The 17,722-nt window shown below is 42.7% G+C and overlaps 1 protein-coding gene across 5 annotated transcripts in view; it reads right to left on the bottom strand.

Annotated features, from left to right (window-relative positions):
* RNF8 (ring finger protein 8) overlaps window positions 1-16,437 on the bottom strand; it is a 29,722-nt gene extending 13,285 nt beyond the window's left edge. The window contains exons 1-4 of one of the 5 annotated variants that reach the window (XM_045541876.1): window positions 16,111-16,186; window positions 11,206-11,364; window positions 10,039-10,167; window positions 927-1,655 (exon numbers count right to left, since the gene is read on the bottom strand). In XM_045541876.1, the coding sequence (XP_045397832.1) occupies window positions 927-1,655; window positions 10,039-10,107 (798 nt within the window). In that variant the 5' untranslated portion in view covers window positions 10,108-10,167; window positions 11,206-11,364; window positions 16,111-16,186. Of the gene's footprint in view, window positions 1-926; window positions 1,656-10,038; window positions 10,168-11,205; window positions 11,365-16,110 lie in introns of all 5 variants that reach the window. The other 4 variants (XR_006733245.1, XM_045541873.1, XM_045541874.1 and 1 more) reach the window with 4 other exon arrangements.
* Between the last annotated feature and the right edge of the window lie 1,285 nt (window positions 16,438-17,722).

The following is a 17,722-nucleotide window of genomic DNA, read 5'->3' as shown; positions in this document are numbered from 1 at the left end:
ACCAGTTCAAGGGGATAGCAGAGATCAGAATGAAATTTATAAATTGTTCAGAAATAAGCCAACACTACTTGTAGTTATTCCTTACCCTGAGCAACTCAAACAAAAGATAAAAGCTTATTCACTTCAGTTGTGATCAGCCCTTCTCAGTTCTAAGGCAACAATGGGGAATTCTTGACATTCAATATTACCCAAGCAACTGGGTGGGAATAAAACATGTGGTTCCTGCCAGATGGGAAATGACATTTTGAGCAGGGACAGGATCAGCTCTAGTCTAAAGCTTTATCCAAGAGCTTGTCATTTAAGTAAATGACTCGGGGATGGGAACACATTTGGTCTTACCTTGACACAGCTAAGACAATCATTATTTTACCTTCCTACTAGAAGGTGGCTTATCACTCAACCCAACGATGCATTCATGGCATACCTGTCCCCTCGAATGCTAGCTGCTCAGGACAGAAACACATTTTCTGCCTTTCTAGCCTCCCACCTCCTAGGTTAGCTACAGTGTTAACTAACCCTCATAGCTAACTAACTGTTAGGTGTAACAACGGCAGAGGAAACAGCTGACTGTATCTGCCTTAGGACTAAGGGATATGGCCCAATGGCATCTGACCTTCACTACCTTGGTTCTGAGATGCCTCAGCTTTGTATCCTAAAATCAGTTATGTCCTGGCTGGCTCTGCTGTCACCTTACCGTATCTTGGCACCCCAACTCTGGCTCCTAATCTCATCATCAGCATGCTAAAGCCTTAACCCTTTACTCCACCCCCTTCTTTTATCTCAAAGTTTTCTGTTCCCATTCCATTTCTTGTCCCTGGTGCTCAGCATTTGGTACCTGGCCCAGAAACTAGGAGCTCTGGCCAGAGGCTCACAAACTAGGTGCCCAACCCTCAGGGGCACTCTTGTCTTTCCCTCCTGTGTGGTACCTGGAGATGCTGTTCCTCTTCTTGGAAAGTTTTCTCTAGTTGCTTGACTCTTGCCTGCTGCTGAGCCTGCTCTGCACACAGCTGGGACTGTAAGTCCTCCAGTTCCTGCTCCATTTGCACAATTTTCTTTGAGTTCTCCTTTTGGGTCTGCTTTTTCATATTCAGAACAGCTACCTGTTTTTCTTTCATCTGCGTTTTCAGCTTAAGCATCCTGGATATCGTCACCTTAAAGATCTCTAAGCTGCTCTGAGAGGCTGAAGAGTTTGAAGCTTTCTGCTTCTTGTGATGAAGCTCTGTGACTTCTGGGGGGCCAGACTCTGTGGTCTTTTCATTTGTCTCAAGAGAAGTCAACTTAGGATCCAAATATTCAGAGGGTTGACTGGCCACTTCACCTCTCCCATGAGACTTCACTAGCTGACCAGGTTTATAAGACACTTTACTTATTTCAGATTTCAGATTTGAGGGTCCTTCAGCTCCAGAACCCTCTAATTCATCCAAACTAAATTTCCTTTTAGTTCTCAAGCCCTTATTTTCTTCCATCATCTGATCACCGTTTGGGGAAAGACAGGGATATATCCTCTCCCAGTCTTCTTCAGTGACTTCATATTCATACTCTGCATTCTCTTTATTTTCCAGAGGCACTCCAAGCTGGATGTGGTCTCCCTTATGGATGGAATAGATCTTTAAAGGTTCCAGACGCTCTCTGTTCAGCCAAACACCATTTAGACTCTGGGGAAAGGGAAAGACAGACAAAATAAGCTTCATGATTTTCCTTCTCTTAAACAGAACTTCTCTCCTGCTGCCTCAAAACCTTCTGCCTTTTCAGAAGGAAAATCCTTGAAAACAATTAGAAAACAAATGTTCATAGACCACTATCCTTAGAAACAGCATTCTTTAAACAGTGCTTTGGCTTTTACCTATATTTCACATTCATGCCTCCACAGAGCACTGCCTGTATAACAGGCAGGAATTATCCTATTACTGGTGGATGATTTACCAAGCATATGCAACAGCACGAAAGGAAATGGAAACTGGATTGCTCCTATTAACCTAAACTGGAGCCAAAGGCCCCAAACTGGAAAAAAATGCAATTAGTGAAGGAAACAGTATGTAATGGAGAGGGCCATGAATAGGCTTGGCCAGGAAAGTTACTCAAGCACTGTCTCTGGATGCAGTCCCTCAACACACTGGTGAACTAGCAAAGTGCCTCCTAGTACACATAAACCAAAAAAAGAGTACCCTACCTTGTACTGGGGTCAAATTGCAGGTAGGATCTGACCCAACTAATACTAACAAAGGGCAATACAGGATAGTGATTAAGAGCTGGCGCTCTGGACTCAGACAGATATTGGTTCGTAGCCCAAGTGCACCACCTTGGGCTTATTACTAGCTGCATGACGTTTGGCAATTTACTTAACCTCTCTGTACCCCAGTTTTGTCTGTAGAATAGTAATAGCACCGTACCTACCTCACACTGTTTCTGTGAGGAATGAATAATACATGTAAAATACTTAGCATAGTGACCCACATATAATAAAAGCTTGATAAATATTTACTTTTATAGTTTTAATGAAGTCAGGTATAGGGTTAAGAGCATTGATCCTGGAGTCAGACTACCTGCTTTATAATACAGCTCCATCACTTAACAGCTGTGTGACTCTGAGCAGGTTTCTTGACCTCTTTATGGCCAAGTTACTGCATGTATAAAATGGGTGGTAATAGCAGTCTCTTCCTCTTGGTGTTTGTGTGGATTCAATGAGATAACATATGTAATATACTCAGGACAGCCTGGGCACATGGTATTACATGTATAAATGCCCACTACTATTACTATGTCTTGGTTCAATTGATTTATCAACAATCACTTCAATTCAATGCTCAGCGTCTTGCAAGGTAAATAGTGCGAAAGTAGAAGATATAAAGATATCCAGCTAACTGTAGAAAGGACAACACAAGGGCACAAATAAGTAAATGTGGGATTACATGGCATAGCCTATAAATGCAAAGTAATGTCATGTGGAGCTGGGTAAGCCAAGGGATACTAAACAAAGATGATAAGTCCTAAAATAGATTTGAAACAAATGCAGGATTTAGACTTAAAAGATATTGGTGGGCATTTTAACCCATATCAAAGACTTAAACCTAGGGGACAGGCCAGAGATGAAGCTCACTTCTGAATTGAGATTAAGACTTATGTTTACACTGGCATCTACAGCTACCTACTTTCAAAATCCCTGGTCAATCCAAATATGAAGGACGGGAGTCTTGACAAAAAAGCACAGAGAAAGAGGGGGAAGTAGAGATCAGATCTTAGCTCTGTTTGGCATTAGGCTCCTGTTTCCGGTTTTATTTTATATTATTTGGTTTGAGCAGAAAGAAGGAGAGAAAGACTGGTCTTTCTCCACTGCCCTGGGCCTAACCTGCCTCATCTGGCCAGCCTTCTCCCATCCTTTCTGTTCATCCTGAGAAACTACAGGGAGTGATCAGTTCTGCTGACTTCCAAAACAACAGATGGGGATATAACAAAGGAGGGGGATGAAGCCAGAACAATCTATTTGAGAACACTTTTAGAGTAGAATAGTCAATTTTAGATTATACTCAGGAAAAGGGTCTCAGAAAAAATAATGTGACATAGGAGGTCACCTAATACCAAGTTACAGAAATATAAGAAAAGTCTCAAAGACAAAGATTAGGTAAAATAAATAGGGTTACAGAAGAAGGCCAAGGCTAGAGAGAACAAGGAATCCTTAAGAAGAGCTGGGGCAACTTCCAAGACATACTGCAGCCCTCCACTAGATCCTCTGCATTAACCCACCTCCTTCAGAGCCCTTTCAGTCTGGAAAATAAGCTCTCAAACTTCTCCCATCACACTTTGTCCTTGGATTCTTCTACGTTTACCCATTCATCACTTCTTGGTGACACCTAGTGGTATAATTTGGACCACAGCCCTGAGTTAGGTCCGTTTGTTTACAGGAAGACTATAGAAAAGGATGAAAATCCCATGGCTGCACAAGAACAATCAAGTACTGCACAGGATATGACCTCAAATACAATGGTTTAAATAAATCTTGCTTTGTTCAGTGCTTTCTTGATGTTGTCTTTCGTAATCAAAACTTGAACAATGTCGGCAGCAGTAAAATGACACTCAGAGAAAAGCCTGCCAGATGTCTCCTTGCTATCAATGGAAAAAGGTGGGATAATCCACACCCCCTTAGACACAAATTACTTCACCTGATGCTCTGTCCAGCTGTTTTTACACAGAAGTTGAGGACAGTGGAAACTCAACGCCAAAAGGCAATGTTTTCTTTAAGTTTTCTAGATGAATTATGCAGCTCAGTGATTCTCAACCCTGAATGTACAGTAAAATCACCTGGCTATAAAGCAAAATCACCTGAAGAAAGTTTAAAACAAATAGCAGTGCCTGGGTCCCACCTTCAGCGTGAGTTAACTGGTCTGAGATGGGAACTAAAGTCACCTTTACATACAAACACATGTAGTTGTGTAATTGTGGCAAGATACAGTGCCCCTTTGTAGTTAACTGTTCCCCTATTCCCAAGCAACTGCTCATCTGTACCCTACATAGACCTGTCTTTGCTAGAATGTAACATAAATGGAATCATACAGTATATACCCTTTTGAATCTGGCTTCTTTCACTTAGTATAAGGCCTCTGAGATGCATCCATGTTGTTACATTATCAGTATTTTGTATATTGCTGAGTAATATTGAAGATTATGTGTGGACCACAGCTTATCCATTCCCTGTTTCTGCCCCAGGTTTTAGTAATTATGAATAAAGGTACTAAAAATATTCACGTACAAGTTTCTATGAGAACATAAGTTATCATTAGTCTAGAAATAGGATCACTGGGCAAGACGATTAACTCTTAGAAACCACCAAACATCAGCCGGGCCCAGTGGCTTACGCCTGTAATCCTAGCACTCTGGGAGGCTTAGGCAGGAGGATAGCTTGAGGTCAGGAGTTCGAGACCAGCCTGAACAAGAGTGAGACCCCGTCTCTACTAAAAATAGAAAAATTAGCCGGGTGTGCTGGTGCACACCTGTAGTCCCAGATACTTGGGAGGCTGAGGCAGGAGGATCACTGGAGCCCAGGAGTTTGAAAGAAAGAGAGAAAGAAAGAAAGAAAGAAACTACCAAACATAGCTTGAGCTCAGAAGTTTGAGGCTGCAGTGAGCTGATTGGGCCACTTCACTCTAGCCTGGGTGACATAGCAAGACCTCATCTTTTAGGAGAAAAAAAAAATTGAAAACAACCCCCACAAAACCACCAAATAGTTTTTCAAGGTGGAGGTACTATTTTGCATTCCTACTTACAATGCTTAAGAGTTCCAGCTACTCTGCATCCTTCCCAAGCACTTGGTATCATGAGTTTTATTCTAGCAATTCTAATTGATGTGTATCAGTCAAGATTTTTTAAAAACGCTTTACTAAAGCACAACACACAAACATAAAAGTACACAAATCATAATGTACAAATAGATGAATTATCACAAAGTAAACATCTCAATGTAACTACCATGAAGTTAAAAACAAAACAAAACCCACACTATCAGGATTCCTGAAACCCACTGTGCCCCCTTCTAGTCAGTAAGCCCTTCCCTCCACCAGATAAAGTGACTACTATCCCGACTTAACAGCACATATTAATTTTGCCTGGTTTTGAACATTCTATAAATGGCATCATATTCTTTGTGTCTGGTTTCTTTCCATCAATATTATGTTTGTGTGGTATAGTCATGTTGTTATATATAGTAGTTCATTGTAAGAATATTCCAGTTTGTTTATCCATTCTATTGATGGACATTTGGGTTGTTTCCCTGGGAGTGAAAACACTGTGTCATGAGCTATACATATGTTCAAGTATAACAAACAATGCCAAATAATTTCCCAAAGTAGTTGTACCAGTTTATACTCCCACCAGAAGAGTTAAGAGCACTACTTGCTCCATATGCTTGCCAATACCTGGCATTGGCAGTCTTCAATTTTAGCCATTCTGGTCAATGTGTAGTGGTATTTCACTGTGGTTTCAATTTGCATTTCCCTGATCATTAATGAGTTTGAACACTTTCCATGGATATTGAACATTTGGATACAATCTTGTGTGAAGGGCCTGTCTCTTGCCCGTTTTTAAAATTAGCTTGTACCTGTCTTTTTCTTACAGATTTGGAGTTCTGTATGTATCTGAGTATAAGTCTTTCACTGATTATAGTATGTAGTTAACATTCTCCACTCTGAGTTTGCCTTTCACTCTCTCAATAGTGTCTTTTGATGAATGGACATTCTTAATTTTATTGTGCTACCATCAGTTATTTTTAAAAAGTACCCCAGGTAAGGGCAAAAACTTGAAAACCATTGCTGTAGTTGCTGGAAGACCAGAATATGAACTATCCCAAGCAGCAAGGTTTGTTCCCATAGAGTATGCTCACCGGAAACTTCAAATGCTAGAGCCCACAGAAGAACAAAGGTAGGAATCACCAAGAAGCAGGTGAAAAGCAACAGGAGGGGAGGGGAATAATGGAAAAGGCTCAAATAAGACACATCTAGCCTCTAAAGCACTTCGCATTATAACTGTGAAACAAGTGATTTTACAGAAGAGCTGGATACCAATACAAAGGGTGGACTGTCTGAAGATCATCAATTACCTGAAACCTATACAACTAGAACCATCCTCATATTGTATGCAGAGTTAGCTGTTCTCCGTGGTTTTTTTCTTTATCTTAGGCCAATTTTAAACCAAAATAACATTTGGTGCAATTTTTGTATCTATAGTTAAAGCTCTTACTTGCTGGTCATTCCAGCAGGTGAAAGAGACTATGATGAGAGAGCACAGTTCTGAGTTTTGAATTATTAGAAACACCTAACTCTTGAAAGAGACTTGGCAGATGACTTCAAACATGACTATAAAAATAACAATAATATCCTGCAGCTGAAATGCAAGTCCTTTATCAGCAGAAGAGGGCTACCATAGCATCATGCCATGAAGAAACCAGAAACCTTTCTGAGCCTCTGTTATGCCAAAAAAAAGAGGTAGGAGGTTTACTTGTAAAAATTGTTCCATCAAAACACCCCAGTCCTAGCTTCACTCAAAAATCAGTTACCTCACTTCAAACAACTAAAAGTAGACCTACCATTTGATTCAGCAATCCTACTACTGGGTATCCACTCAAAGGAAAAGATGTCATTTTATCAAAAAGACACATACACTTGTACGTTTATCACAGCACAATTCACAACTGCAAAGATACAGAATCAACCTAAGTGCCCATTAACTGATGAATGGATAAAAAAATGTGGGGGTATATACATACACATACACACACACACACCCCATGGAATACTACTCAGCCATAAAAGAGAATAAAACAATGTCTTTTGCAACAACTTGGTTGGACCTAGAAGCCATTAACCTAAGTGAATTATCTCAGGAAAGAAAAAACAAATACCACATGTACTCACTTATAAGTGGGAGCTAAATGATGGGTATACATGGCCATACAGAGTAGTATAATGGACTTTGGGGACTCAGAAGGGGAAGGATGGGAAGGGCTTGAAAGACCAAATACCACCTGTCGGGTACAATATACATTATTCAGGTGATGGGTAAACTAAAAGCCCTGACTTCTCCACTATACAATTCATCCACATAACAAAAAACCACTTGTACCCCTAAATCTATTGAAAGAAAAAGAAAAAGAAAAAAAATCAGTTACCTCACAATCATAGCCAAAAGGTTTAAACCAATTGTACAGAAAAGTCTTGGAAAAATTAGGAACCTAACTTTCTTCTATTTTACCTGACTGAGACCTGAGAAGAGAGTCATATAACAACAGCCCTAGAAAAAAAAGAGTACAAAGCAACACTGGAGAGTGAGCCCACAGCAGTCACGATCTGTCACTGGCATAGGCTGCCTCTGTATTCCTGTGGGTGATATTCAAAGAACACTAAAATTGGTCAGCTGGTGGCTTCCCAACCTATTGACATCTGCTAATCCCATAAATGGATCACATCCACATTGCACATAAGGAAAGAAGCAGGAAAGAACTCACCTCGATAACACTGTAATCCCATATCTCATATAGTCAACTTGGATGAAGAAAACATCTTTTCCTAACTTTTTTTTTTTTTAGACAGCGTCTCGCTCTGTTGCCTGGGCCAGAGTGAGTATCATGGAGTCAGCCTAGCTCACAGCAACCTCAAACTCCTGGGCTTAAGCAATCCTCCTGCCTCAGCCTCCCAAGTAGCTGGGACTACAGGCATGCGCCACCATGCCCGGCTAATTTTTTTCTATATATATTTTTAGTTGTTTAGCTAATTTCTTTCTATTTTTAGTAGAGACGGGGGTCTCACTTTTGCTCAGGCTGGTCTCCAACTCCTGACCTCGAGCGATCCACCCGCCTCGGCCTCCCAAGTGCTAGGATTACAGGCGTGAGCCACTGTGCCTGGCCTCTCAGATCTTTTTAGACGATTCTGATCCATTGCCTTCTAGTTCTGAACATAGTTTTTGGAGAATACGGAAGTCAAATTTACTCCTTCCTTCAATTTGGGGATAATTTTTTTTTTTCTTTTTTTTTTGAGACAGAGTCTCACTCGGTTGCCCGGGCTAGAGTGCCGTGGCGTCAGCCTAGCTCACTGCAACCTCAAACTCCTGAGCTTAAGCGATCCTCCTACCTCAGCCTCCCAAGTAGGTAGAACTACAGGTACACACCACCATGCCTGGCTAATTTTTCTATTTTCTGTAGAGACAGGATCTCACTAAGTTTCCCAGACCAGTCTCCAACTCCTGGGCTCAAGGGATCCTCCTGCCTTGGCCCCTTAAAGTGCTAGTATTACAGGCCTGACCTACCTTACATGGCCCTTAACGTGTTTTGATATAAGCTACTACAGAGGCTTTAAAACCTTTCAGCCAGAATACATAATTAATTTTTTAAATCATGAAGCCAGTAAAATAAATTGCTTATGTACTTTACTGGTATTTGCAACAGGGCATAGTAGAGAAACTTACCTGAGTTTAAGTCCTGGCTCATTTGCCCACTTACCAGTTACAGAGACCTTAGGCAAGACAGTTATCTCTCTGGGCTTCATATTCAACTGTCTACATAAGGAGTTAAACTAGATAATCTCAGGACCAATTTCTCCTCCGCTCATGGTGCCTTGCTGAAAGTGCCGAACCAATTTACTTGGCATTTATATACTGTCTCCTTCGACACATTGTCAACTCAACTCTAGAGCAGGAATTCCAAGCTCTTCTCCACCAGCTTAAATCTAGCAGTTTTATGCATGCAAAGTGAGGCCTGTGGGATATCCTTCTCTTCTAATAGGTACCTTTAAAATACTTCTAGCCAGGCCAATGAAGCAGTGTGAAATGCTGCCTTAAGACATTTATACTTCCTAAACCTTAACTGTTTGCATTAGAATTTCTCTCACCTCACAGTCTGTATTTTCGTTATATTCCTGGTTGCTGGTTTATCTGCACTTTAGATACTCTCTAATTGCCGGGCTTTATGTATGATTCCACCTCCCTTAGAACATTTACCACTAAATCAGTGGTTTTCCAAATTGTTTAAAGCAGAAAAAGCATTTATTCAAAGGAAACCATCAGAATACCAATATGGAAAACAGGTTTTAGAAACAGGGAAGGGGGTGTTACTCTGATTGAAAGGATCATGAGGAAGGGAAGGAGCTAAGTGCAATCAGCTCAGTTTCTCCCTCCTCCCCTTGTCTGCTGAATCACAGGCGTACTCTAGGAGCTTCAGCAGATTCCCAGCGTCTGTGGATCTTCACCTTAAGAAGGGCTAATTCTCCCAGTCACTTAGTCTAGTTTCTGGAATAGGACCTACTGCCCCAATTCAGGTGCTCCCTTCACGGTAACAAACTTCAGCCCAAATCATGAGAAATTATTTTGGCATAATCTAATCTCTGACAGTATATAGCAGTAATTGCCTCTGGGAAAGAGAACTGGGTAGCTAGGGGAGAAGAAGATACTATTATAGTTTGGAATTTTGTACCATTAATTACCTATGCAAAAAAAAAAAGTAATTTAAAAATAAACCAAAAAAATCAATAAATGTCATCAGGCTCCTGTGAATTCCTGTACCTTGTTGTCCATAATGGTCCACTGGCCCTCAGGATTCTGCTTCAAAACACAGTGGTTTCGAGAAATCATCAGAGGGCAGATTTTTGACACCAGTTGGTACGTGACACCAAATCCTCGTCCTACAGTCACCTAGGAAGACAACAATGTTAAGAGACACAGTCAGTCATTGTACTGAATCTAGTCAACTAGCAGTGTGCACAGGTCCTCCCATAGACTGCAAACAATTTATCTGCTATCTCCTCTTCAGCTGTCATGGGAGCCACCAAATAAGAAAAAGCCAACAAGTTGTGACGAAAAAAAGCTAAAAGGAGTTACCCATGGAATCTCAGGGTTGGTGGGATCCTGAAAGGTCATCTGGTTCAATTACCCATGAGATGGAGAAATTCTTTCTACACATCCCCAATCAACTCATCTTAAACAATGCCACAAACTGCAGCCTTTATACAAGGCAGGCCCTCCAATTTTTTTTTAATGGCTCTGAATTGGTATCTTTCTCCCTATAAATACCATCCACTGGCACTGGCTCTGCCCTGGACACCATCAGAAAATCCCCATTCCTCCTTCCACGTCACAACTGTAAAGTGACTGAGTCTTCTCTGCCTCTGTACTCCCCGTTACTTCAACCTAACTCCCAGGCAAGGGTTTGAGTCTCTCTGCCATTCTAATGAGTCTTTGAAAGGACTCCTGGTTTATCTCTTTTCCTGGACACCACATTAAGAAAAGTAAACTTAATTTCTATTAAGCAGTCAAATTCAAGTATCACTTTCCCAGTTATAGATATTATTATTGCAGCATATAAATTGAATTAGCTTTCATAGCAGATCTAGTGCACTGCCAATGTACTCTCAGACTTAAGAATGATTAAATTTCTTGGTTTCCTCCTCCCAAGAATTGCTATGATAAGTCATGTCTCATCCATTCTATACTTAACCAATAAAGAAAGACTCGGATTCAAGTGCAGGACCTTAGATTGGTTCCTATTAAATTTCATCTTCTTAATTCAGCCTATCACACCAGTTTATCAAGATCCTTCTGAATTTTCAATCTGCCATCAGACTAGACATACTCAATATCCTTCCAGCTTTGAGTCACCCACCAAATTAATACTATGCCTTCTGTACCTTCCAGAAAGCTTAGTAAACATTAACCCACATGATTTGGATATACCTTCAACCAGTCTTTGCATTCAACAAAGCCTTTGCATTGAGCATATATTCTTCATCTTATCCACAAGGACAGTATGAGAACCTCTGGAAAAGGTTGAAAGGAAGCCCCAATTCACATCTATCATACTTTCCTGACGGACCAGTCTAGTTCATAACAACCCTGTGAAGGAAGGAAATGAATTCTTCTGAGATCCAAGTCTTAGAATTCCTGGCTTATTCTTCTCAGTGTACAAGCTACCTCTTTAATGACCCATATATATCACAAGCGTAACTGGGAACATTAAGCCAAAGTCTACGGTTTTCTAAAAACTGCCCTCTTTGCTCCTTTTGAAAATCTTTCAGAATCATGCTTGTCCTCCTCAGTTGCTTAAAGTCCACCATGACTTCCTCTGACCTAATCTACTCCTCCCCACAAACTCTCATCTCAGTAATTAACACTACCATCCAACCAAGTGCTCAACCCAGAAGCCATCTTTGATTCACCTCTGTCCCTCATCTCTCCATTCAATTCATCAGTAAATTCCACTGGCTGTAATTCAAATATGTTCTAAATCTGTTCATTTCTATCTATAGCTACGACCTTAGTCCAAACCACCTGGCCTCTGTTTTTGCTCCCACTCTAGTCCCCCTAAACTTCACATAGCAGCTAGAGTGGAAATGTAAATCATTTCCCTTCTTTCCTTAAAACCCTCCAATCATTCACACTTCTTCCCATGGCCTATAAGGCCCTGAATGTCCTGAGCCCCTCCACCTGCTTAGTCTATCTCTCACACCATGGTGGCAATACTAGCTGCTTCAGCCACTCAAGTCTTCTTTTTGTTCCTTAACCACCCCCACCCCTCACCAGTTCCAGCCTACCCGAGGGTCTTCTCCTTGTCCCCTCTACTAAGAACACTCTTCTCTCAGATCTTTGCATGGGTACCTTATCTTTCAAATTTCAGCTACTCATAAGCCTGACTACCCTTATCTAAAGTTGCTGTCTGATTCCCCTCATCACATTTCTACAGGTATTAGGATGTACTTATAACAATCCAAAATTATCTTGCTTGTTTTACTTTTTTCCCCCCTCCCACTTACCAAAATACAAACTTCATAAACAGGGACTTTATGTGTCTTATTTACCACAGTATTTCTGTGCCTGGCATGGTGTTCTGTAAGTACTATATTTGTAAATAATGAAAGAGATCTTGTCCATGGGTCCTCCCAGATTCCAGAATGGGCATTTTTGCAGGTCAGAAGTTGTAAACTATATTATTACCACTAGAAAATATGAGCAGCAGCTAGGGACTCTTATTAAAATCTCACTTGTTCCCTTTAAAATGTTGTGGTGGGCCGGGCGCGGTGGCTCACACCTGTAATCCTAGCTCTCTGAGAGGCCGAGGCGGGTGGATCCCTTGAGGTCAGGAGTTCGAGACGAGCCTGAGCGAGACCCTGTCTCTACTAAAAATAGAAAGAAATTATCTGGACAACTAAAAATATATATATGGAAAAAATTAGCCGGGCATGGTGGCGCATGCCTGTAGTCCCAGCTACTCGGGAGGCTGAGGCAGTAGGATCACTTAAGCCCAGGAGTTTGAGGTTGCTGTGAGCTGGGCTGACGCCACGGCACTCACTCTAACCTGGGCAACAAAGTGAGACTCTGTCTCAAAAAAAAATAAAAATAAAAAAATAAATAAAATGTTGTGGTGACCACTCCACCCAAACTCTGAGTATGAGGTTTTTCAGTTCTTTGACAGTTTGCCAGAAATTCCATTAATTATATAAGTCCTTCTGAATTAATACATATATCCTTTAAAAATAGAATGCTTAAGGATTTATCTGTCATCCATATCCAGCAAAAATGTCCATTTAAGTATTTATTTCTCATAGAGGAAGTATTACATTTTCACTTCAATACTAGAGGGAGACCGCTAGACTGCCACAGTAGGTAGCCGGGAGAAAATAGTACAGAAAAGGTAGAAGACTGCCTTTTTCCGAAATTGCCTCCTACAGATTCTGAACCCAAGAAAAAAAGAAACATTCTCTTTCTTGCTTCCATTCACTGCCTGGTCCTAGAATTTATCTTGGTACTACTGAAATTCTACCTATATTAAAGTTAAAGAGTACCATGAGCTTATGTGGAAATCTTAGCACCACTCATAACATTAAATTTCCCATGGGAACTGAGTGCTGACAAACTGTCAACCATATGTTAGGGGTTGTTTCCATTTACAACAGTTTTGCAAGTCTTTGAGCTTACTCACATTATTAATTTAAAAGATCATCTTGTCCTTGTCCACCTTCACTAATGCTATCTCTTTCCTCCTGGGCATGACTCCTGCTGTCTCCCAGATGACTAGTAAATACTTCAGAACCATCCTTTCCTTGGAGCAAAAAGCTTCACAAAAACCAAAGACAAAAAAAGGGGAAAAAGAAAAGTACTATGGGTTTTACCCCAAAGGCCTAGATATTCACAGTGCCTGGGAACTAGCTAATTTGTAAGAAATCTCTACTTATTTGTTTTTCCACCAAACTCTAGATTGGTTTAAGAAGTTTAAGGACACTCATTTAGGCAGACAATTTACTGAGGATTCTCTTCACTGCAATGAGAGAAACCCTGTTTTATTATTTTATCTGCAACATCTGAGACTTTGAGAACTGGAAAGGCAGGGAACTGATCTTACTTTTCTGTTATAACTAAAAGATATCAACATGCCTTTCAAAATCTTGTGCAAACCTGCTTTTGTTATGGTGTGGGGACCATTATAATACAATAAATACAACTTTATCTCCTGGCTTTGATTCAGACCGCTGCTTCTACACACTGCAGGCTACGCTCCAACTACTGCCTAAGACCTGACATTGCAGACAGCCAGGCCTGGCAGGCTTCTCCTCCCCACAGGCCCCTGAGGCACTCTGCCTTCTTCCCACTGTGCCTTTACCATTCTCTGGGTATGGGTCTCTCCCCATAGCATGGCCCCACACAAAACTATCCAGTAGTTTAGAATATGTCTAGGAATGCTTTGCAGTCCTCTTGCACTTGCTACAGGTGCTTTAATTCTTTCTCCTCATCCTACTTGGCCAAGATAGTACCATTACCAAGCTATTCAGAGGAATATTAAACCACAGCAACTGAATCTGAAAGAATGAGTTAACACTTGACCACTAAGAGTGCAGTGCATGTGTAGGGATCAGATTAAGTAATGTATGTGAAATAACTTATTTTTGTGTATAACTGTATTATTCAGGTTATTATTCAGGTGTTAGTGTCTCAATCTGTTAAAATTCACAACAATATATGCTTTTGGAAAGGGCCATACATGGGAAGGTCAGTGCTCAAGCTGAAATAACGAATGCCTAATGTGGACTTTTAGGCACTAATACCTGGACAAAAGAGGTGTCTGGGGGCAGAGATGTCTTCCTGGTGTTCCTCAAACCACAGCACACATGTAACCCTTTATAATGCCCCCAATCTCGCAACATTTAAGGCTGGACCTGAATCCCTCTTCTGATTTGAGGAACCACTGCCCCAGGATATTACTAAATAATCCACATCTTGGCACTTGATCACGCAGCCCACACGGATGTTCTTAGATTGCTTCATTGTATAAACCCTTTCCCCATTCAAGCCCTAAACTCTTAGAGTGCAGAAGTTATTTGTCCCTCTCACAGTAAACCAAACAACATAAGTACTCATTACTATTAATAAATACCTTTGAGACTGAGACTGCATGGCTTATAGGAAATATCTAACTAAGCATACATAATAGTCAAAACGCTTCTTTAATTTATAACAGAACGACCACCCACCCACCCACTTTCACCGCAAGAGGAACCTTTCATACAAATTATTTCCAAAATTCAAATGGTTCCACTCGCCACAAGCTCGTCCCTGACCCAGTTCTCCTTCCAAAACTGATTGCAATCTAACTCTCCCTCCCTTCTCTTCCCTCCTTGTCTCTAGAGACTCCGCCCGGTCCTAATGGGTCCCCAACTGGAACCGTGCCTCACCTTTCCTTTTCCACATTTTTAAAACATTATGCACTTATGACTGCATTAACAAAGATAATAAGCAGTCTCTAGAGAGAACTCTAAATCCCCACCCCGGGCCCCCCTCAAGGGGTGCCACCTGGGCTGTCCTCGGGGGTACCAGGCTCACAGGATAAAGGTGGCCCATCCCAAAGTGCCAATCTCCTTCAAAGAGTTGGAAAAGAGGAAGACGTTTTTACATTACAGTCTGAGTATTTTAAGAGACACAACCCACAACTCAAAATCGGTTTCAAAACCAACTCAAGAAAGTTCTCGCCCTCGGCAGCCCTTCCAGGCTCCGCCTCAGACCCTTGGCGGTTGCGGACTCTGCTGGGAGTGGGGGCAGCTCTGTCTCGGTTCCTCGGCCCCAGGCTGGGCACCGAAGGGCTTCCAGCGACCCAAACTGCGGCTGTCCCAGTTCCCTGTCCCCTCCTCCTCGACACCGCAGCATCTCTTCACATCCTCTACACGCCCGGCTCGCCACGCCCCTCCACTCGGCTCCTCCCCACAACCCCGACGCCTGCCCCGGCTCGTCCTTCAGGCCCGGGCCTCTTCCGAAAGGGCCCTCTTCTCACCTCTTTTCCCTCGGGCCAGGGCCTCGGTCCCCACCCGGCCCGCTGAAGCCCCCCAGCTCTCCCCAGAGCCGAACTCGACTTTCTCCCACTTGGTTCCCATTTCTCCCCAAACACCTCCCCCCTCAGACCCCCACAAACGCTCGCACCAGAACCAGACTTTCTCCCGTCTCCCTCTCAGCACCCGGCCTTCACAACTCGCTCTCCTCCCAGCTCCCAGCCCTTCTATTCCACCCATCCCGCCCACCCTAACGCCTTCGCTCCCTCCCCAACCCAGCGCCCGCCAACCCCCGTCCCTCGTCCCGACGGGACCCCTACCCCCCCACCTCGCGCCCATCCTCCAGCAGCAGCCACTCGGCGTTCATCCCTATCCGCCGCAAGCACCAGCTCCGGCCACCGGCGCGGTCTCCCGTGATCAAGAAGCCTGGCTCGCCCATAGCCAACTCGACCGTGGGCAGCGGTCACCACCGAACGAGCCCCCGACCTGGGTTCCGGTTGCCTCTTCGCTGCCTCGCGGGCGCCATACCTAAACGACAGACAGAAGCAATCGCCGCGCGCTCGCGATCGATGCGAATACACTCCCTGGCTGCGAGCCCGCCCCTCCGCGGCGGGGAAGCAGGAGCACTGCGCTTGCGCGAGAGGAGGGCCGCGGCGGGGCGGAGACGGCTGGGCGGGGAGAGGCTCTAGCTTCAGGCGGGGCGGGCGGGGCCCGAGGGGCTCTACCTCCGTGCCCCGCCTTCCGTAGCCCTCTCCGGAACCTCCGCTCCCGTCCTCGCCGCCCCAGACTGAAACTTCTCCTTACCTTTCCTCTTCTTAAAAAAATTTTGCTTTATGACCGCATTATGATAATGATATTCATGTTATTTAAGCAACTTTAAACTTTCCATAATTTTTTAAGTGTGTTTATTCTGTTACTGAAACAGCATCTATTTTGCACGACCTCCTGTTGTTACCGAATTCTTTAAAAAATGACACTAGGCAAATCTATTCAGAAAGCACAATTACCTGGGGCTAGGTGTGGGAGTGAGTATTGAATGTAAAAGGGCTTGAAGGAATTTTGGGGGGAAGAGTGATAGAAATGTCCTAAAAGTGGATTGAGGTGATGATTGCACAACCCAACCGTATGAATTTACTAAAAAGTCATTGAAGTGTATGCTTCCAATGGGTGAATTTTATGGTGTGTAAATCATCCCCAAGCTGTTAATTTAAAGTTTTTTTTTAAAAAGCTCAACCTCTTTCCTTGGATTCTCCAGTATAGTGTGATACCTGCTACCTCTGGTGACTACCTCTGATAGCGCAGTGACCCCTTTTGTCTTTTCAGTTTTCCAATACCTAGTTAAGAATTTTCTTATATTAAATTCTGTCAGGAGAAAATGTGTATACTAAATGAATCATACAAAGTATAATAGTAAATGGCTTAACGTTTATTGAGAGCTAAGTACTAGGTAGGCCAAGCACCCTACATACGTTATCTTATTTGTTCCTCACAAACAGTATGATGACGGTGGTTACAATTATAATTCCTACTTTAGGGACGATGAGAAAAGAGGCACAGAGATGTTGAATAATCTTCCCAAACTAACAAATTAAATGATGGATTGGGTCTGTTTCCGAAGCCTAATTTCCTAAGCATGGTTGCAGCCCCAACCTGGAGCGTTTTATCCGTGTGGCACTCTCAGATCAAGAACTTCAGCCCATGACATCACAGAGGGTCAGGAAAATTGGTGGTACCCACAGCTGCACTCATGGAGGTGCTTCCTTATGACATATATGGGTGCCTGTTGGTGCCTCCACCCCACCTTAGCATTCTGTCCCAGGTGTAGTAAGTGCTCCTAGAGGCCACCCTGACAATTAGTCTGTGTGTCTCCTTAGGCTCCCCTTGGCTGTGATAGATTCTCAGACTTGCTTTTGATTACCTTGACAATTAGAAATACTGGC

The sequence above is a fragment of the Lemur catta genome, chromosome 2, assembly GCF_020740605.2.
Source record: "Lemur catta isolate mLemCat1 chromosome 2, mLemCat1.pri, whole genome shotgun sequence".
NCBI classification, from domain to species: domain Eukaryota; kingdom Metazoa; phylum Chordata; class Mammalia; order Primates; family Lemuridae; genus Lemur; species Lemur catta.
This window is presented reverse-complemented; position numbering and strand designations above follow the sequence as displayed.